The sequence below is a fragment of the Passer montanus genome, unplaced genomic scaffold (genome assembly GCF_014805655.1).
Source record: "Passer montanus isolate IOZ18808 unplaced genomic scaffold, ASM1480565v1 scaffold1, whole genome shotgun sequence".
Lineage (NCBI taxonomy): Eukaryota > Metazoa > Chordata > Aves > Passeriformes > Passeridae > Passer > Passer montanus.
The window spans coordinates 9,124,110-9,141,027 of NW_024356504.1; the positions used below are offsets into that span (position 1 = coordinate 9,124,110).

A 16,918-nucleotide genomic window follows, 5' to 3' on the forward strand; every position below is an offset into this window, starting at 1 on the left:
AATGTTCTTGTTAAATTTCATTTCATCTAGAGTTTTTCAGTACTATAACTGAATCCAAGTGAATCTACATCAAAGGATCATGGACAGTTTGTGTTGGAAGGGACCTTTCCAGGTCATGTAGTTCAAACCTCCTGCAAAGCACAGGCACATCAACTATATCAAGTTGCTCAGAACCCCATTCAACCTGACCTTGACTGTTTCCAGGGATGGGGCATCTACCACCTTCTGTCAGTGCTTCATCTCAATGCAAAAAACATCCTTCTGATATCTAGTCTGAATTCATTCTCTTTTTGTTTAAAACCATCATCTCTTGTCCAGCACAAAAGGCACTTGCTTTTCTGATAATAATATTAGAGTTTAAATGGATTATCTTCAAAAAATTATACAGTTCCAGACAGGATATCTTGTGTTCATCAAAAGTGTGAAGAACATGTAAACCTTAGACCTGGTAGCATGGAGTTATTAATATGAATTCTCTGAGGTCTGAACAATGCATCCACAAAGACACTTTAAAGACAGGATACAGAAGTTGCATGAGAGTTTTTCTATATACATGGCCTCTAGGTGAGACACCAAAATGTCCAGGATAATGCACTCATTGTGGAAGCCTAACAAGAGACATTTTGGAGAAAAAAGTTCTTAGCTTCTCTCTAGCATGCCTGAAATGTGAGCTTTTTAGGTCTGGTAGATGTTTCAATGAGCACAGGTAAGTTCTGTGAAGGAGGTGGTCTTGGAGATCTTTCAGATTACCTTTGCTTCTGTCCATAATCCTACCAATCCCCCACTGACCATTCACTTTGTGTGCATGCTTCCCCTTTGCAACAATCAATGTTTACTGTCTCATCTAAAGGCAGCCTTCATCCTCTGGCAGTAGGATATTGCTGCAGTTTGTGTTGATGTAGGATTTCGCTTGAAACACGACCAAAACTTTGTTAAATTGCAGGATGACTAAGTTAATGACACAAGACACATCAACATGATTCTGTGATCAAACTCTCTCTGTTCCAAGCTCAGACAGAGCACATCTCCTATTGTGCCAAGTTTGTGCCTGCATGGGAAGAACAGAGTCCTTTCAGAAGGTTAACGAGATGACACAACAAAACAGAGAGCTAGTAACTAACAGCTGTGCAAGGGTGAGGGAGAGCTGCTTAAATTCATGTCTGTAATTGCATGTGTGAGTATTTCAGCTTCAGGGAAGAGACTAACAGGAGAAAGAACATTTCCACTGGAGTTGGTTTAATCCATCAAGTCAAATGGCAAGTTCCTAGCACTCGTGTCACAAAAACACAGCAAGCAGAAAGAGCAGGCAGGCCATAGGGAACTGTAGTGTATGAGGAACACACCCTCCTTTGCCTCTAAACAGCAGAAGTTTTGACATAGTCACTTCTAGAAATTAGCCCTTACTATGTTTCAAATGCAGTAAACAGCTTGCAGCTTAGTCACTGTAGGTACTGAAGGCTCAGTCTGTACTCAAATGTTCAGTGCCAATTTGATGTCTCACCAGGCTTGCTGTGATGGAATGTAGGATGGAAAGTTGTCATGCGACATTGAAAACATAGCCCTTATGCTTCTCAGTGCATATTCCTTTGCCCTTATTCCTCTCTATGTAGAAAAGGCCTATTGATATTCTGCTTCTACACCCTGTCAGTTCAGCTGTGTTGCTTTTAGTGCAACATGAATGCCTGCTGCTGCTGTTCTTAGTAAACATCATCTGTAAAATAAAAATTCTTGGACCACCACCTAAGTGCTAATGAAAAATGATGCATCAGACTGCTGGTGTCACTGCAGGTGTTCAATAAGGTGTCATCATCCTACTGGAAGCAGTATTGACTTTATAATGCTCTTCAGGAAAAAACAAATATAGAGTATCAGCTCTTACAGTGCTAAAGCCTGCACAAGGGTGAGAATTATCATGTTTTCTACTGACCTGCACTCTGACATGGAATTATAATGTGTGGAAAAGTTAACTGTATGAGTGTCTGAGTTCAAACTTGCCAGTAAATTCAGGGAGAAGATGTATCCAACATATATGCCAGAAAAAAAGAAATCAAGAAGTAATAAACATTCAGTAATGTCAGCTTTTGGAAGAGTACAGTAACAAACCAGCTTTTACAATTTCTCTCGTCACGAAATACTCTGAAATCAGTCTGTGCATTGTACAAGTGAAATACAACATTAAAAACCCTATTAATGAAGGATTTGTTTCTGAGGAAAAAAGAAAACTAAAACATCTTCAGCTTCTCATATGAACATTCATTTAAGGCCAGTTTGGACAGTTTGCTCAGGCACTGTCAAACATCAACCATACTGCAATTATTCATAAAACCAATAAATGTGCTGCACTGCAAATTCAGCCAAATTGTTTGGCTCATGGAACTTAAAAAAAAAAAAAAGATAAAAGAAAAAGGTGGTGCATTAGTTTGAATGGAGCAAATTGACTAGCAAATCTACTACAAGATAGGTTTCAAAGACGGTATGATGAAAGTATCACTTTAGTCTCCTATTTTTTGGATCTAAAATAATAGAAAGGCCAAGCAAGTAGAGATAGAAAAAGAAATAAAAACTGTATGTTTGCCTTGATGGAAGTCAATCCATTATCTAATTGGAAATTCTAGTATCTTCCATCATGCTTTCTTAGCTGAAAATTAATTCTCAGAATTCATTAGCATCACTACATTAAACATAGGTTGCAGCCATTTGCTGCAATCTCACAGCCAGGCTCCTAAGCACCATTTCCATTCTGCCACAATTACAAGCAAAGATGAAGCATTTATTAGCAGAGGATAAGAGCAGCCTTCCATCCACACAGGCCCATCTGAGACAGCCTCTAAAAATTCACTGGCTGCTTGCACTCGGATGATAACATTGTTGGAATTGCTGGGTCTGACAATGTAAACAGCCATTTCACAGGGAGTGAATCAGATGGCTGAATAGGACAGATATTTATCAGCATTCATGAGCTAATATTTACTAATGAATAAATGGAAAGAAACAGATTTCATAAGAACTGCAATGGTGGTCTAAGTCTTCTGTGTGTTCAGAAATAGAAAACTAACGTCACTCACTATTGCAGCCAAATCTAAGTAGAGCAGCAGCAGTTCTTTTTTTCAGAAATTCTCTTTCATTAGATATATTATGATCTATTTGACCCCATGTACATCCTTTAAAAAGAAAGAAATCAAGCAGCTGCAACTCTCTTATCTTAGTTACATCATGATTTATCACCAGTATTTTGGGTTTTTTTCAATTATTACATTTTGTGAATGCTACATTTTCTGATTATTTCTTATCTGCTAGAAGTATATTGCTGGAAGCAATTTTGTCTCATAACCCAAAAATCCAACCAGACTTCAAGCAACTATTTAATATCTCCATGCACGGAAGATACATAGGTTAATATTTGGAAGAAATTATGACTGTGTATTAGACTATATTAGAGCTGGGGAATTCACACAACAGCCTCTGGGTACCAGTGATAGAAAGTTGCTGTGCTGTTCAACTGTAATCCGTTAGCTAAAGTCCTCACTGCCACTCCTCTGGTCCCTATCTCCCTGCCCCTCCGTGCCTCATCAGGGTGCTTTCCCCATCACCTGCTCCTCTCACACCTCTAGACCATCCTCCCCTGCCCTTCACATATTTCACTCCTTGCACAAGTACCTGCTGTCTAGCAGTGAGGAATGTTTCCAGGACTCTGCTATTAGGATAAAGAACTTTCCAGGCTCTTGAACCAGACTCCAGGTCATCCTAAGGTGCTAAGATCCTCTCATCCCAGTCCCTGAAAATTCAGTTACCAGACTACCCTCAAAGACAGGATGTTCTAGAGTGGTTCAGCTGATGTTCTAGAGTGGAAATTTCCCAGAGGAAGAAGAGAAAGGTCATATCCTCTTGAAAGGAGGAAGCATTCTCTCCTAAGCAGGGAGAATGAGGTGTCTCGGTTCTGAGACTTTTTTTTTGACTCTGCATACTTACCTGATTACTTATAGATTACTTACTGATTTTTTTGGCTGGTTAAAATGCTCAGTAACTGAGTGTTCCTTCTACCTCTGAAACACATGTAGCTGTGGCAGGCACTGGTCAGTTACATGCAGCCAAGAGGTGGAGAAGACATTTCTTTAGCTACATCTGTAATAAGATGGAGGAATGTGCCTGCTTCTCTGAAACTTCTTTCCACTTACAGGCCTGCCCAACCCCCACTGCTCCAGGTCACTAATTTGCAAAAGTGAACTAAAAAATTGTGACAGCTTTGCCAACAGCATTTCTGCTTTCAGTCCTAATTCAGCAGGACTCACAGGATGGAAATAACCTTATCTTCAGGACTATATATAGCTGTCCCTTCCAAAAAGTAAATGCTGGGCACTAGGGATATGTGTGTAGGTTAAATAGGTCTCCTGTCTTGCACAGCATCCCATGATAAATAATAAGGATTTTACTGTTCATTCTGCTACAATCAGATATCCGGATGAAAGACTGAATTTATGACAAAGAACTCAATCATCACATGCACGGTATAAATTCTGATGGTCAGAACACATTTATAACATTATTGATCTGCCTTTTGGTAGTAAATGCTGTAAATTACTAATCCCTCCTAAGAATGAGACAAATATTCAAACACTGAAATGTCACCATCACCTATTTTCTTAATAAATCTTCTTTCAGTTTAATGCTCAACATCAAGCACCATATGGTATAATTTAGAGCACACATCTGAAACATAACAAAGATTCTATCACACTGAAATTGTAAAATTAGGTGTAGTAAACACCTTTACTGCTTCTAAATATTCAAAACTTACGGTAGGTTTCCCAACCTTGTTTGGGTTGAGTAAGCATTACAATTTATTTTGGCTCATATACATGGTTTGGAGAACAAACAACAGAAACTCTATGGAGTCACACCTCTTGCAGCTCTTTGGCATGGACCTCACAGCTGTTCATATTGAAATCTTTGAAATTTTACCAGTGACAACAGAAATACAATCAGAACAACTCTATGGAGCATCTCAAAACCACCAAATAAATTTATTTATTGAATGATGAAATTTATGAATAGCCTTTCACCAGGAATGGGTCTACTCTGTTTCTTTGGTCTCTCCTTGAAGGCCCAGAAAAACAAAAGCCCTCCATAACCTTGTACAACTGAAGCTTTTTATTAGAAACAGTATGTTTGGCATGTGTACCAGATATTCTCCCTTCGGTACCTATCCCACTTTGACACTAGCATGCAGCAGATTTGAGGTAGGATTTTTACTACAACTACTCTTGAGAAAGTTGAAGACAACTGTATTGATTGTATATGTCCATTCCTCTGTATAAATACATACATTTCATGCAATGTTCAAAAGTGGTGGAGATTTTTGTCAGGTACTATAATTCAGAATTTCAAGTTCATCTGCAGACAGATTCTGAGAGTCTACATTAATGAATGAAATGCAAAAATGTACAGATTTGGTGATAACCTCATCGCAATCTGTATCTTTTTGAGATTTGCAAACCTTTCCCAGACACTGTGAAATTAATAAGTTATGTCAAATGCATATCATGTTGTCAGTGAAAGAAATGTAAAATATTCTTCATGTAACATGAACAGAATGTCACTAAACAATTGCTTAAATTGTGAAAATACTTTATCTGCATTCAGAGAAATTAAATATAAATGGACCACTTAAAACCTATATAATCTAGATGATCTGTTATGTGAACAACTCAGAATGTAGACTCACCAACATGAAATTCAGGCTGTTAAACCATGTTTAAATTAAGTACAAAAAAGTGAGTTTATCAGGACAAAAAATTATCTCTGTACTGTATTTGCAATGTCATTGCTAAAAGTTACATTCTGATGATAAACATGACCATAAATCCTTAAGTTCACATTTTGACTTTATTACTTCCTGAATTTCTTAATTCTTTAATTCCCTCCAGCTCAAGAATGACTAATTAATTCAAATAATCATAAGAGCTCATCATTGGTTAAATAAATTTAAAAGGAGAATGTCTGTCTCTGGAGATACCACTACTAATTTTAATTAAAATTACCATTTTGTGATGTAATGTAAATAAAAGTTATTGGATTCTTCTGCTACAAGAACATATTAACTCCTATTTATCCCTCAAGATCAATCAAGCCTTAAAATGCCAAGAAAATTATTTGTCACTGCTGTAGTAGTTTACACGGTCTTACAGGAATGGTAAAAATCCTGTGGATATGTAGATAAAACAAAGATAATTAATTATTTCTCACATGATGACTGGAAAGCCAAATTTTTCATACACAATTCACAGTAGTATAGATGAATACACATACACAGAACTTTATTGACCTTATATCAATAAAGTATGTATGTGCTGCCTGTATCTTAGTAGACACCAAATACAAAATTAGGCTGTTGCCAGAAATGAGAGCTGAAATCGTGTCTTCTTCTTTAAATAATTGTGTATTTTTTAAAAACAAAATATCTAACTCAGATTCCATATCTTCATTGTAAAAATTCTTATGGGAACAACAGATTACAGTCTTCATCTCGAGTCAAGGTCAACAGAGCTGGGAATGGAAACAGATTCACCAAGCTAAAAACCATCTTGACACTCTCAATTCAGATTTTGTAAACATTTCATCTGACTAAAATGCTGCTGCAAAACATTAATCTCTTGGGGTAACAGTAACATAGTTAAAAATATAGACTTCATTCCTGAAATTTATATGTTCACTATTTTAGCAGCTTAAATATTTACCAACAATGAGACTCCAGCTCAGGAATGTTGTAAATCACTGTAATATGTTAGAGACCACTTATAAAAAAATGCCTGTCGAGACAACATCATTTTAAGGGATGGCAAAATGGGGTGAAAAAAGCTACAGTGACCAGGTTTGGCAATCTCAGCATAAACAAAATTACTGCATAAACCAAACTGAAATCAAAAGCTTAGCCAAAGCTACATGCTCAGTTTTGGTCAGTACACAGGTCTGGCCTGCAACGTGAACAGATAAGCTTGTTATGCAAATGATGTTAGCATCAAGAAGGAGGCAGATAATGAAATTATTCAAAAGCTAACCACTCATCACAAGGGTGACAGAAACATCAGGCAAGGTCCTAACATATGGATAAAAGGCAGTATGGAATTTATACAATCATTGCTTTTAATTTATCATAACTAGGCTGTCACAAGACAGGCATCAACAAATGCATAACTAATGCATATAAATGAGCCAATTATCAGTAATGGCTAAAAGGTTTGCAGCTGTATGATCCAATGCTTCATTATCTAAATTTTTCTAGAAAGTCCACTAATGTAAATCTAAGCCTCCATAAAAACATCTTGTAACCTCTGTATCGTAACAACTTTACCAACACATGCCCAAGAAAAGAGTAATGTTAGAGAGAATTCAATTTCAGTAGTCTCTTAAAGACAGCTATAGCATAGGGTATTTATTACAATTTTTGCATTTCTCTGTTAAGAGAACCATGTATGAGCATATTTCCTTACTTCACTGTGCACATCATTGTAAAAATGAAAAGCAAGGCTTAAGAACCTGCAAAAATTGATGATGAGGAAGTAATTAAGCAAAAGTAAATAATAATCCATATGATTAATAAGATTAAATTTCAATATATAAAAAACTCAAAGGACAAGATTAAAAACAAGTTTAGTCATAAAATATTAACATCTGACTTGACCAGTGCATGTTGAACTAAATGACTGAACAAATGCTAAGAAATGTTTCACTGAGTTTTTTGTATTGTTCTAAAGCTCAGCAGGGACTTCTAAAAGGGAAGACACCCAGAAAGAAAAACTTACATAACAATGCTGAAGGTGAATGCACAATGTTCCTGACAAAGGAATGTAATCTTATTTACCAGGTGCAATGACTTTCTACAGCACAAGTGGAATATAATCCATTAGTGCTGGTCCCCCAGAATATAGACTACAGCCTTTAAATACAATGCAACCAATGTTTTTTATAACAGAATGAAATTCATCCACCACTTGGTGACCTTTGTCTTAAACACTGAATGTGCCATAGATCCCAATGTACCCTGCTGTGTAAACAAGGATATGCATTATGGAGAATCAGAACTTGGATCAGTCTGCTTTAGAGGAATGTACTTCTGCTACCTACACTGAAGAGATTCTGAGTCACATTGTAGCAATAACAATAACAACATCCTTCCTCTGTAGGTCAAACTGTATCTCACCTTCCAGTCTGGTTAAAGATCAGCATAGTAAATAACAGTATTTTTCATAGATTACTAAAAAAACTTGCATTAGTGTTTTTATTTTAAATTTCTTCTAATACAGAAAGACATTACTACACAACTAGTTGAAGAAAGTATCAGGCAGGGATATTATACTCTACAAGTAATTGGATACACCAAGGAACTGAACAGATTCAAAATGCAGATATGCATATTTACAAAACTATCTTGAAAAGTCAGTACTGACAAGTGGTGTTATAGTAGTATTCCCCACATTACACAATTTGGGCTTCACATTGGAGTTCAGTTCCAATGAAATATTGACGAATACTAAAAATCACTCATAAAAGTTGCAGTAAAATTTTTGAATACAACTACTGAACTATGATTTCCTAGTATCACTGTAAAAAGAAAAAAGTAAAGCAAAAGCATATTTTAGTTTGATGGCAGCTGCATTCATTATGCTTGCCATACTATTGGTGCTCAATTAAATATATATAGTACCTATATATATACACATAACCTACTGAACCTCACTAAAGTGGAAAAAAGGCATTCATTTTCTTTTTATCTTTCAAATTCTTATTTTAAATTGACCAGCAGTTATTTTCACCAATCCCTTTTTTTCCTCAACACAAAATTTCAATGGAAATCTATCAAGAAAATCAGGTATATTTTATAAACCTGTTCCAGCTCCATCAAAATCAAGAGATACTCAAATGAAGAAAATTACGTAAGATGATCAAACTGTGGTGTAAAGCTTTTGAAAAGTGAAGCATGGTCTAGAATCTATGAAAAGAGAACTGTAGTCAAAAACCTGAAAAAGCAATAACTCCATAAGAAAATTCTGTTTTCAGATTGGCACACACAGGTCTTGCTGAATAAGTTGTTTTTAAAAGGGAAAAAAACTCACTGCGAAATGAAATGGTTGAATCCTCTGCACCATTTTTCAGGATGTAGCAAAGTAGGTGGAGGGTTTCTGAAAAACAAAGATTTGAGTTTTTAATTGTTAATGTTATCTCACAGATCAAAGATCCTCCTGGTTCCACCAGGGAGAAAATGCTACTTGAGAAAGTAACAGCTAAATTGTCCGTGTGACACCTTGAGATGTCTGTTGGCTTTTTCTTGCTGTTGCTTATTTACTGACAGTTCTCTTTTCTTGTCCTTCTCCTTTTATGTCAATACCTTTGAAGCTGGTAGTCAGTTTACCTCACAGTGTACTTCCCAACATGTCCCTTTCAATTCAGCCTGACTGAAAATGCAATATTAACTTAGCCATCAAACTACTTTAACCCTTTGCCCAAGATCACTTATTCTGATCACAACTTTTATAGTATGGATAAGAATGACCTGTAGGATTTTCAGTCTGGGTTTCAATCTATATTCAGTTTGGATGATACTGTAAACTCTAGAACTGTTAAACAATAGATGCTGTTTTTAAACTGACATCTAGCAGACAGTATTTTTATAATAAATAGTAAGACAGCCTTTGTAAAAATAATTTTTCAACTCTGGTACATCCCATGGTAGTTGACATAAAATTCTTTGCCTTCCTGATTTTTAGTGTTGCAGTTTAATTCCATAAACATACAAAGCAAGACCTATAGATCATATTAAGTGAACCAAATTTTAAGAGGCTCAAATTTAGGACAAATTTACAGCAGGAATTGTTCATAAAATCATATATTATATCATACTATGTTATCCTCCAGAGGTTTCCTCTGCACCTTAAAATTTGCTAAATACTGAAGCCTAATTTAACTTTTTAAGATTAAACTTAGAGAGGTGGTTTATGAAACCTTAATGATTTATCTTTTACTGCATTTGAGGTCACATATTACTGAAGTGTCAGGGAAAAACCATCACAGTAAGACTTCTTCTACAACGGAAACACACAATAACATTGTGGATTATATCACATCATTTATACTGTGGCCACATTCCACAGAGTAACACTGCTTGGAAACATCTCACAAAAGGAAAACAGCATAAGCAACATAAATTAGAGCTGATTTGCTCAATAGTCACGAGTTTTTAATGCATATTCGTTGAAGAATGAGTTCCTTTGAACAATTACTCTAAAAAAATGCAAGCAAATTGGTTTGAAAAAAATTGCAATGTGGCTTTATAATAGATGGACCATTTTGTTCATCTACATTTTTTGAAAACAAATTCAGCCAACAAATTACACTGCAGGATGACAAGTTTGCTGAAATTACTATCTTATTACCTTTCTCTTCTGCTTCAGAAGACTAAAGGAATACACTTTTCTTCATGAAGTGAAGAAATCCAGAATGTCTGAAATGCGTATTACTTAGCAAATTTGTTATTAAAGAGAAAAAGATATGATTGGTTATTTTCAATGACAATAACATTTCTTGGCTGTCTCCCCTTTACCAGGCTCATATGTTTATGCGCATCACAGAATCTTTTTTACAAGCACTAAAAAAAATACTATTTCTAGGTATACTTCTAAGAAGTATAAGAAAAAAAAGTCCTATGTCAAAGAAGGGTAAACTTTAAAAACATCTTTGTCTAAAATAAAAATGGTTATCAGTCCAGACATCCCACATATGTGATCACTGCAAACAGCTTTAGGAAACAGCCAGGGGTTAGTGTATGTTTCAGTCTTTATATTGAAGGAGTGGTACTCTATCAGACATTTTGGATTCTGATGAACAACCAGCTTCTATTATGCTGTGAAGCGAACTACAGCGTATTTCCTTTTAGAATTATACTAGCACTGTCTACTGAATATTTACAGTGAAGTTTTGAATTTCATTGCAAAGTAATTTGCTTTTTCAGAAGCTCAATTACTATTAATGAAATATGCAGTTTTGCCTTTTCTATTCACAATGTTCCAAAAGGCTTTCCAGATGGTAACAATGGTGCTGACAAAAAGCATATGGTTTGCAGCCTTTGTTAACAATCTCACAAGGAACTTTCTGAAAAAAGATGCAGAGATACTTTACATTAGTTGCAGATGTTATGATGGAGACAGGTGGGATTTCATCATGGAAGAACAGATCAGCAGAGGACATGTCATTCAGGAAATACAGCTTGTCGTTTGCAGGTTAATGATTAATGGAGAAAGCCATCTTTTTAACCATAAAGAAGATGTTTTATCTAACAAATTACTAAACTACTAAGCTCTCACTGATACCTACTCTCTTTGGCTGACCCAAATCAACAACCAAGGAAGTAGTAACTACACATGTTATCCTAATCTTGATACTTTTGCATTTGTTGATAGAAGATACTATCAAGTATCTATTATTATTCTTAGTGCTTTTGTAGCCAAACCATTCAACTCTGTACTTAGACAACTATAAACTAATGTTTCAGGTACCCTACCTGCAAAACTAAGCTGATAAACAAAACCAGAACCTTAATTCATTAGCATCTGTAAATTACATTGGTTTCCCTTGGTGAAAAACATGACCTTAAATACAAAGTAAAAAATCAGTCCATCCTTTTCTGGTATCATATGAATAAATGATTTCCAGAAAGAGGCATAAGAGCATCAGCTTCCTACCTCCACTTTGCCTAAGACACTAGAAACTGTTTTGTGGTGATAGTAGAAAACACCACTGCTTCCATGGCACCTTCAGTTGGGCACTTTGCAATAAAGACTCTAAGTTCTAGGGTACTAGGAAAAGGCAGAAATGCAAAGGTAACCCTAATCTTTTTTCATAAGCACACCTGGTCTTTTGCAGTTTGAAATTAATAATCCATTAAGATACCTGTAATTCATATCCTGAGTCATATCTCATTAAAGAGAAAAGGTAAAACAATTCACATGCATCATCAGATGCTAAACCACAGAGAAACAACATTTGCCTGACCACTTCGGCTCAAGGATCAAACAATTTTGGATTCCAGACTGTGTTAATTCTATTATATGGAGTTCTGTGGCTTTTGTGTACTTTCACCAGCCAACAACATTGCATTTTGCCAACTCCTATTTCTGCAGCACTCAAACACATTCATAGAAAAACTAAAAACCTACCTCTCGTTAACTTGCTGACATAACTGAATCTAATTTTTAAATATATAATTAGAACACTCTGCGTGCAATCTTTCAATCATCTTTGCCACACGTACAAGAAGATGAAGCACAATACAGTCTTATTTTCTATTATATTTGATGGAAATTGTGAGAAGTAGATAGGAATATTATTGGGAAAAGCAGCTATAATTGGGTTTGTCTTTTGAAAATGTCCTCTTTTGATACAAGATGAGTAATCAACCATTTATTTCCCAACTTTGTCTTTTTTCCTTTAGTTCTTTCTATAATTCCTAATTAGTCACAGAACTACATGCTCTATTTCCTTACGCAAATGCACTGCCCTTGTGAGTAGCTTTTCTATCCTTGTGCTCAGTGCTTTCCACGGTCACACTAACGCTGTTTTTCACTGGGAGCTTTGCTTCAGCAAAGAATGCAGGGTTGAGACTGTACAAGACCCCCATACAGGCGAACAATGTTCCTTCTAAGGACAAGAAGACATTAGCAAGCTTATCAAGCAAGAACTGCTGCTGAATTCTGACTGATACACACACAGCTGTATGCTGGAAATATTTTAATCTATACAGCTTTATGTGTTCCCATCATTCAAACTGCCTCCAAAGTCACAGCTGGTGAGGCAAAATTGGTCATTTTACCACAGTAAGGTAAGATGCAGTCCAGTGAGAACCACTCATCCTTTACAGGTTAAACTGTGAACTAATTACAGATCATGGGTAATAGATATTTTTTGGTAATGAGAAAATAAATATTTCTATTTATGATAAAATTTAAAAAAAGGAAAACACATCTACTATTTTCTAAAGTACTTCAGTAAACATATTCATACCTTTTACCAACAGAAATCACAACAGTGCCTCCAATTACCAAACTGCAACTGATCAACCCACCACATTGTTTCTAATGAGAAATTAGCAGATGAACAACCAACACCTGTCACCATGTACAGGCTCTGACAATCACCATCCCCCACAAGCATGTTGCAAACTATTCTTCTAGCTGATAGACTGAAGAGACTACAGTTCTGTTGACAGTTTCCTAGGTTTATACCTAGGAAAAACAGCTAGTTTTTACATAAAAATACACTCTTCATGCATATTTCAAAACATTAAGTGAAACAGCCAAAGAAAAAGGACAAGTTCAACCACATCTAATAATAAGATTTCCTTAAAAAAGAAAAATAATTATTTTTACTAAAATACATGCATAATTGACAATAATTAATAGAATATAAATTCTCATGCAAGTTTGAAGTCCTGACACTCCAAAGCAGGACTCTCCACCTTGGGTAAGCCTCCAAAACCAGCCAGATAATTCTCAAAAGGGCTCAGAAGATTTCCTGATACACTTGGTTTGTGGCCCATCCAAATTAATAAGAGGTGTTCACTGATCTGAAAGAAAAATTCAGACCCTAAACACTCTCCTATTCATCTGTCCCCTACTAAAGTCCACTGAAGTTCAACTGACTTCCATTAATGTATTTCACCAAAGCCCACTCAGCAGGAAGCAGTGTACTGTTATCAGCTCCGTGAAGCTTAGACAGAAATTGTAGAAACTTGCAGAAGTGGAGAATCAGTACAAAATCATCCCTGTATATAGAGGCAGGCCTCTGAAGTTGCTTTTTAGGTCAGTGGAAAGATATCACCAATCTGAATGCTGTTATATGGAGCCTCCATGGATGGGAACCACAGCAGCAATTGGCTCAGGAGACCAGGAGATCAGAAAGAACACAGGATTTACAACAAAACTGGAAGCTGTATCAGAAGCGTGGGATTGCGGCAAAATAGCTCCAGGCCTAATGCAATTGTCTGCCAATTACGTTGATCTAGGGGACTCCAAAGGCAAAATGCCAAGAATTCTTGACAGAATCAGGCACCAATCTCCCTTAAGTCTTCTTAACCAGATCTGCAAGCATTGCATTTCCATGCCTATACAGACAACAAGGCATAAACCATATCTTAAGACTGTACATACCAAATCACAGCATGTGAGAGAATTGGGAAAGGTAGTAGCTACATACAGCATCTTTAGTTTCTTAGGACTCAGCCCAATTACTTAAAACTTTCTTGGGCAAGAGAAGAGACTAATGCTAAATCATAGTACTCTATATAATCATAGAATACTGAGTTGGAAGGGACCCATCAGGATCATTAAGTCCAACTCCTGGCCCTACACAGGACATCCCACCTGCCTAAAAGTATTGTCCAGATGCTTCTTGAACTCTGTCAGGCTTGCTGCTGTGACCAGTTCCCTGCAGAGCCTGTTGCACTGCTCAGTCACCCTCTGGGTGAAAAACCTTTTTCTGATATCCAACCTAAACCTCCCCTGACTCAGCTTCATATAATTTCTCTGGTCCTGCCAGTGGTCATGAGAGTGAAGAGATTGGTACTTGCCCCTCCCCAAGCCCTTGAACCAATATTGAAGGCTGCAGTGAGGCCTTCCCTCAGCCTGTAGACCTCTGTCCTGGTTAGGAGGTACACAAGAGACTCCCATGATAGCATCTGCATTATTTGTTTGTCCCTTGATTCTTATCTGGAAGCTCTCAACTGTGCCACTGCCAACCGTGAGCTCCATATATTCTAGCCTTTCCATTACATACAATGCCACCCTAATCCCCATCTTTTCCAACTTGCCTTCTCCTCCTCAGGCCTTTAACCATCCAACAGGGCACTCCAGTCAGAGGACTCATCCCTCCAGGTTTCAATTATGCCAGTGACATCAAATCTCTAGGACTGAGCCAAAGCTTCAGGCTCCTGTTTATTCTTTCTGCTGTGTGCACTAGTCTAGAAACATTTCAGGTAGCCAATGTCTCGTGAAGCAGATTGAGGGATCCCATGATTACTCATTTTCTCAACTTTTGGCACACCGTCCCATTACTCATCACTGATGTTTTCCTTTGGTATGGCTGGTATTTTCCTCTTTCAAGCTAAAGTTCAGTCAATGAGTCCTTGCTAGCTCCTCTGCTAGAGCTCTTTTTCCCCTTTGAGAAAGGCATATCCCCCTCAGGTGACAGTAGACCAGGTGCTGAACAGATCATCCCATGGCAAATAAACTCACTGTTTTTCCAATTAAACCAGTCTCAGAGCCTTGCATTGACCTGATGGATCTGCCTATTCTTATGAGTATTATTCCTTGCAACTGGAAGGACTGACGAAATCACTACCTATGTTCCTGATCCTTCAACCAAATGTCTCAAGGCCCTGAAGTGTCTTTTGACTGTCCTCAGGTTTCTATTTGTTATTTCATCACTACCAGCATGAGCAACCAATAACAGACAGCAATTAGAGGTCCTTACGAGACTGGAAAGTTTTCCAGTAATGTCTCTTTCCTGAGCCCCTAGGGAACACTGGTAAAATGATCTTTGTTCTGTGAAAATGAAAGATGCAGTACATCCTAGGGAAAGACTGGAGGAAGGGGGGAAGAAGGAGTATGCTCCTGCTGAGTTTGCTCTCCAGAGACCTTTTCACTAGCAACTGATTCACCTAGTGTCGTCTCCTTTCCCACTCTCCCCCCCTCCCTTTTCTCTGAGGACTCATTTTCTTCTGCAAATATCTAATTCAAAAGTGTTAACATACAACTTCAACAACCTCTCTTCTAGAATTATCAAAGCCATATATCTATTCAAATAATGGCTAAGCACCTTAATTCTAGCAAGGCTATGATGCTTTAAACCAGGGCCAAAACTACTGAGGGAAAAGAATCGGTTAAAACCAAGTAGAACACAAGACATTGCTGCCTCATTACTGAAACAAAAATATTCTTCTTGCTTAAGTATTTTACTATCTTTTAATTACAGAAACAGAGTTATCTGATATTCCCTCTTCGCTGGAATTTTCCATAGGCTATACATAGTGACAGAAGTCTGGACTCAATCCAACAGCATATGAGGAATTTATATTGAATTGAAAGTTAAATAGACTGCAGGATTCTAATTAGCTGGAAAGGTCAAGGGTAGTAATGCACTTTTTTGGCTTTGGAGTTTTTTTTGTAATACAGTCTCCTGATCTAGTAAAAGCCAAACTAGATATCTGTTTTCCCTCTCTCGCAAGAGAATGATGGCAATGTGATCTATAATACATAAATACACATTTGCTTCTTTTTGCTTATGTTTTTACATGACTATTAATTTTGCTGCCACTAAGTATGTGACTTAGCAGATTAACAATGAAATATGGGCTCAGCTGCAAAACAAATTCAAACTCACCAATGAACAAAATATCAACTAGCTCTTTAAAGCACACTTAAATCAAGATTTATTCACATGTCTCCTGCTTATAATAGTTCATCAGGCAGAAAAATAATGAGTAAAAATAAATAGTAAAAGGTAGTCAGCTCCAGAATTATGCACAATCTCCTTCTGACTGTCAAGATTCACTTTATGCATTGACGAAAGAGAGATGCTTCAGGAAGACTATAAACAGGCTGTCAAAAGATGCTTTCTAAGAAACCTCCATCACATGAAAAATCTGTGGTTCAAAATGGTATATATCTGATAAACACCACCTTTAAAGTAATGAGTATGGACAGAAATAATGTGCTAAGCACACTGAATTATCTTGAAGGTCAAATAAGGACCTTCAGAAAATGTATCAAACCAAATCTCAGTTATGTAATTTTTTTAGTCCATACAAACAGAAAGAAAATGGATGAAAAAGTATTGCAAAGTGTTCTGCTTGGGAACATCTGGATTATCTTTG

At 36.7% G+C, this 16,918-nt stretch overlaps 1 protein-coding gene across 1 annotated transcript in view; it reads right to left on the reverse strand.

Annotated features, from left to right (window-relative positions):
• Nucleotides 1–16,918, reverse strand: part of MYO3B (myosin IIIB) — a 192,068-nt gene that overhangs the window by 116,448 nt on the left and 58,702 nt on the right. The window contains exon 10 of the mRNA XM_039729329.1: nt 9,111–9,176. Coding sequence (XP_039585263.1) covers nt 9,111–9,176 — 66 coding nt within the window. The remainder of the gene's footprint in view (nt 1–9,110; nt 9,177–16,918) is intronic.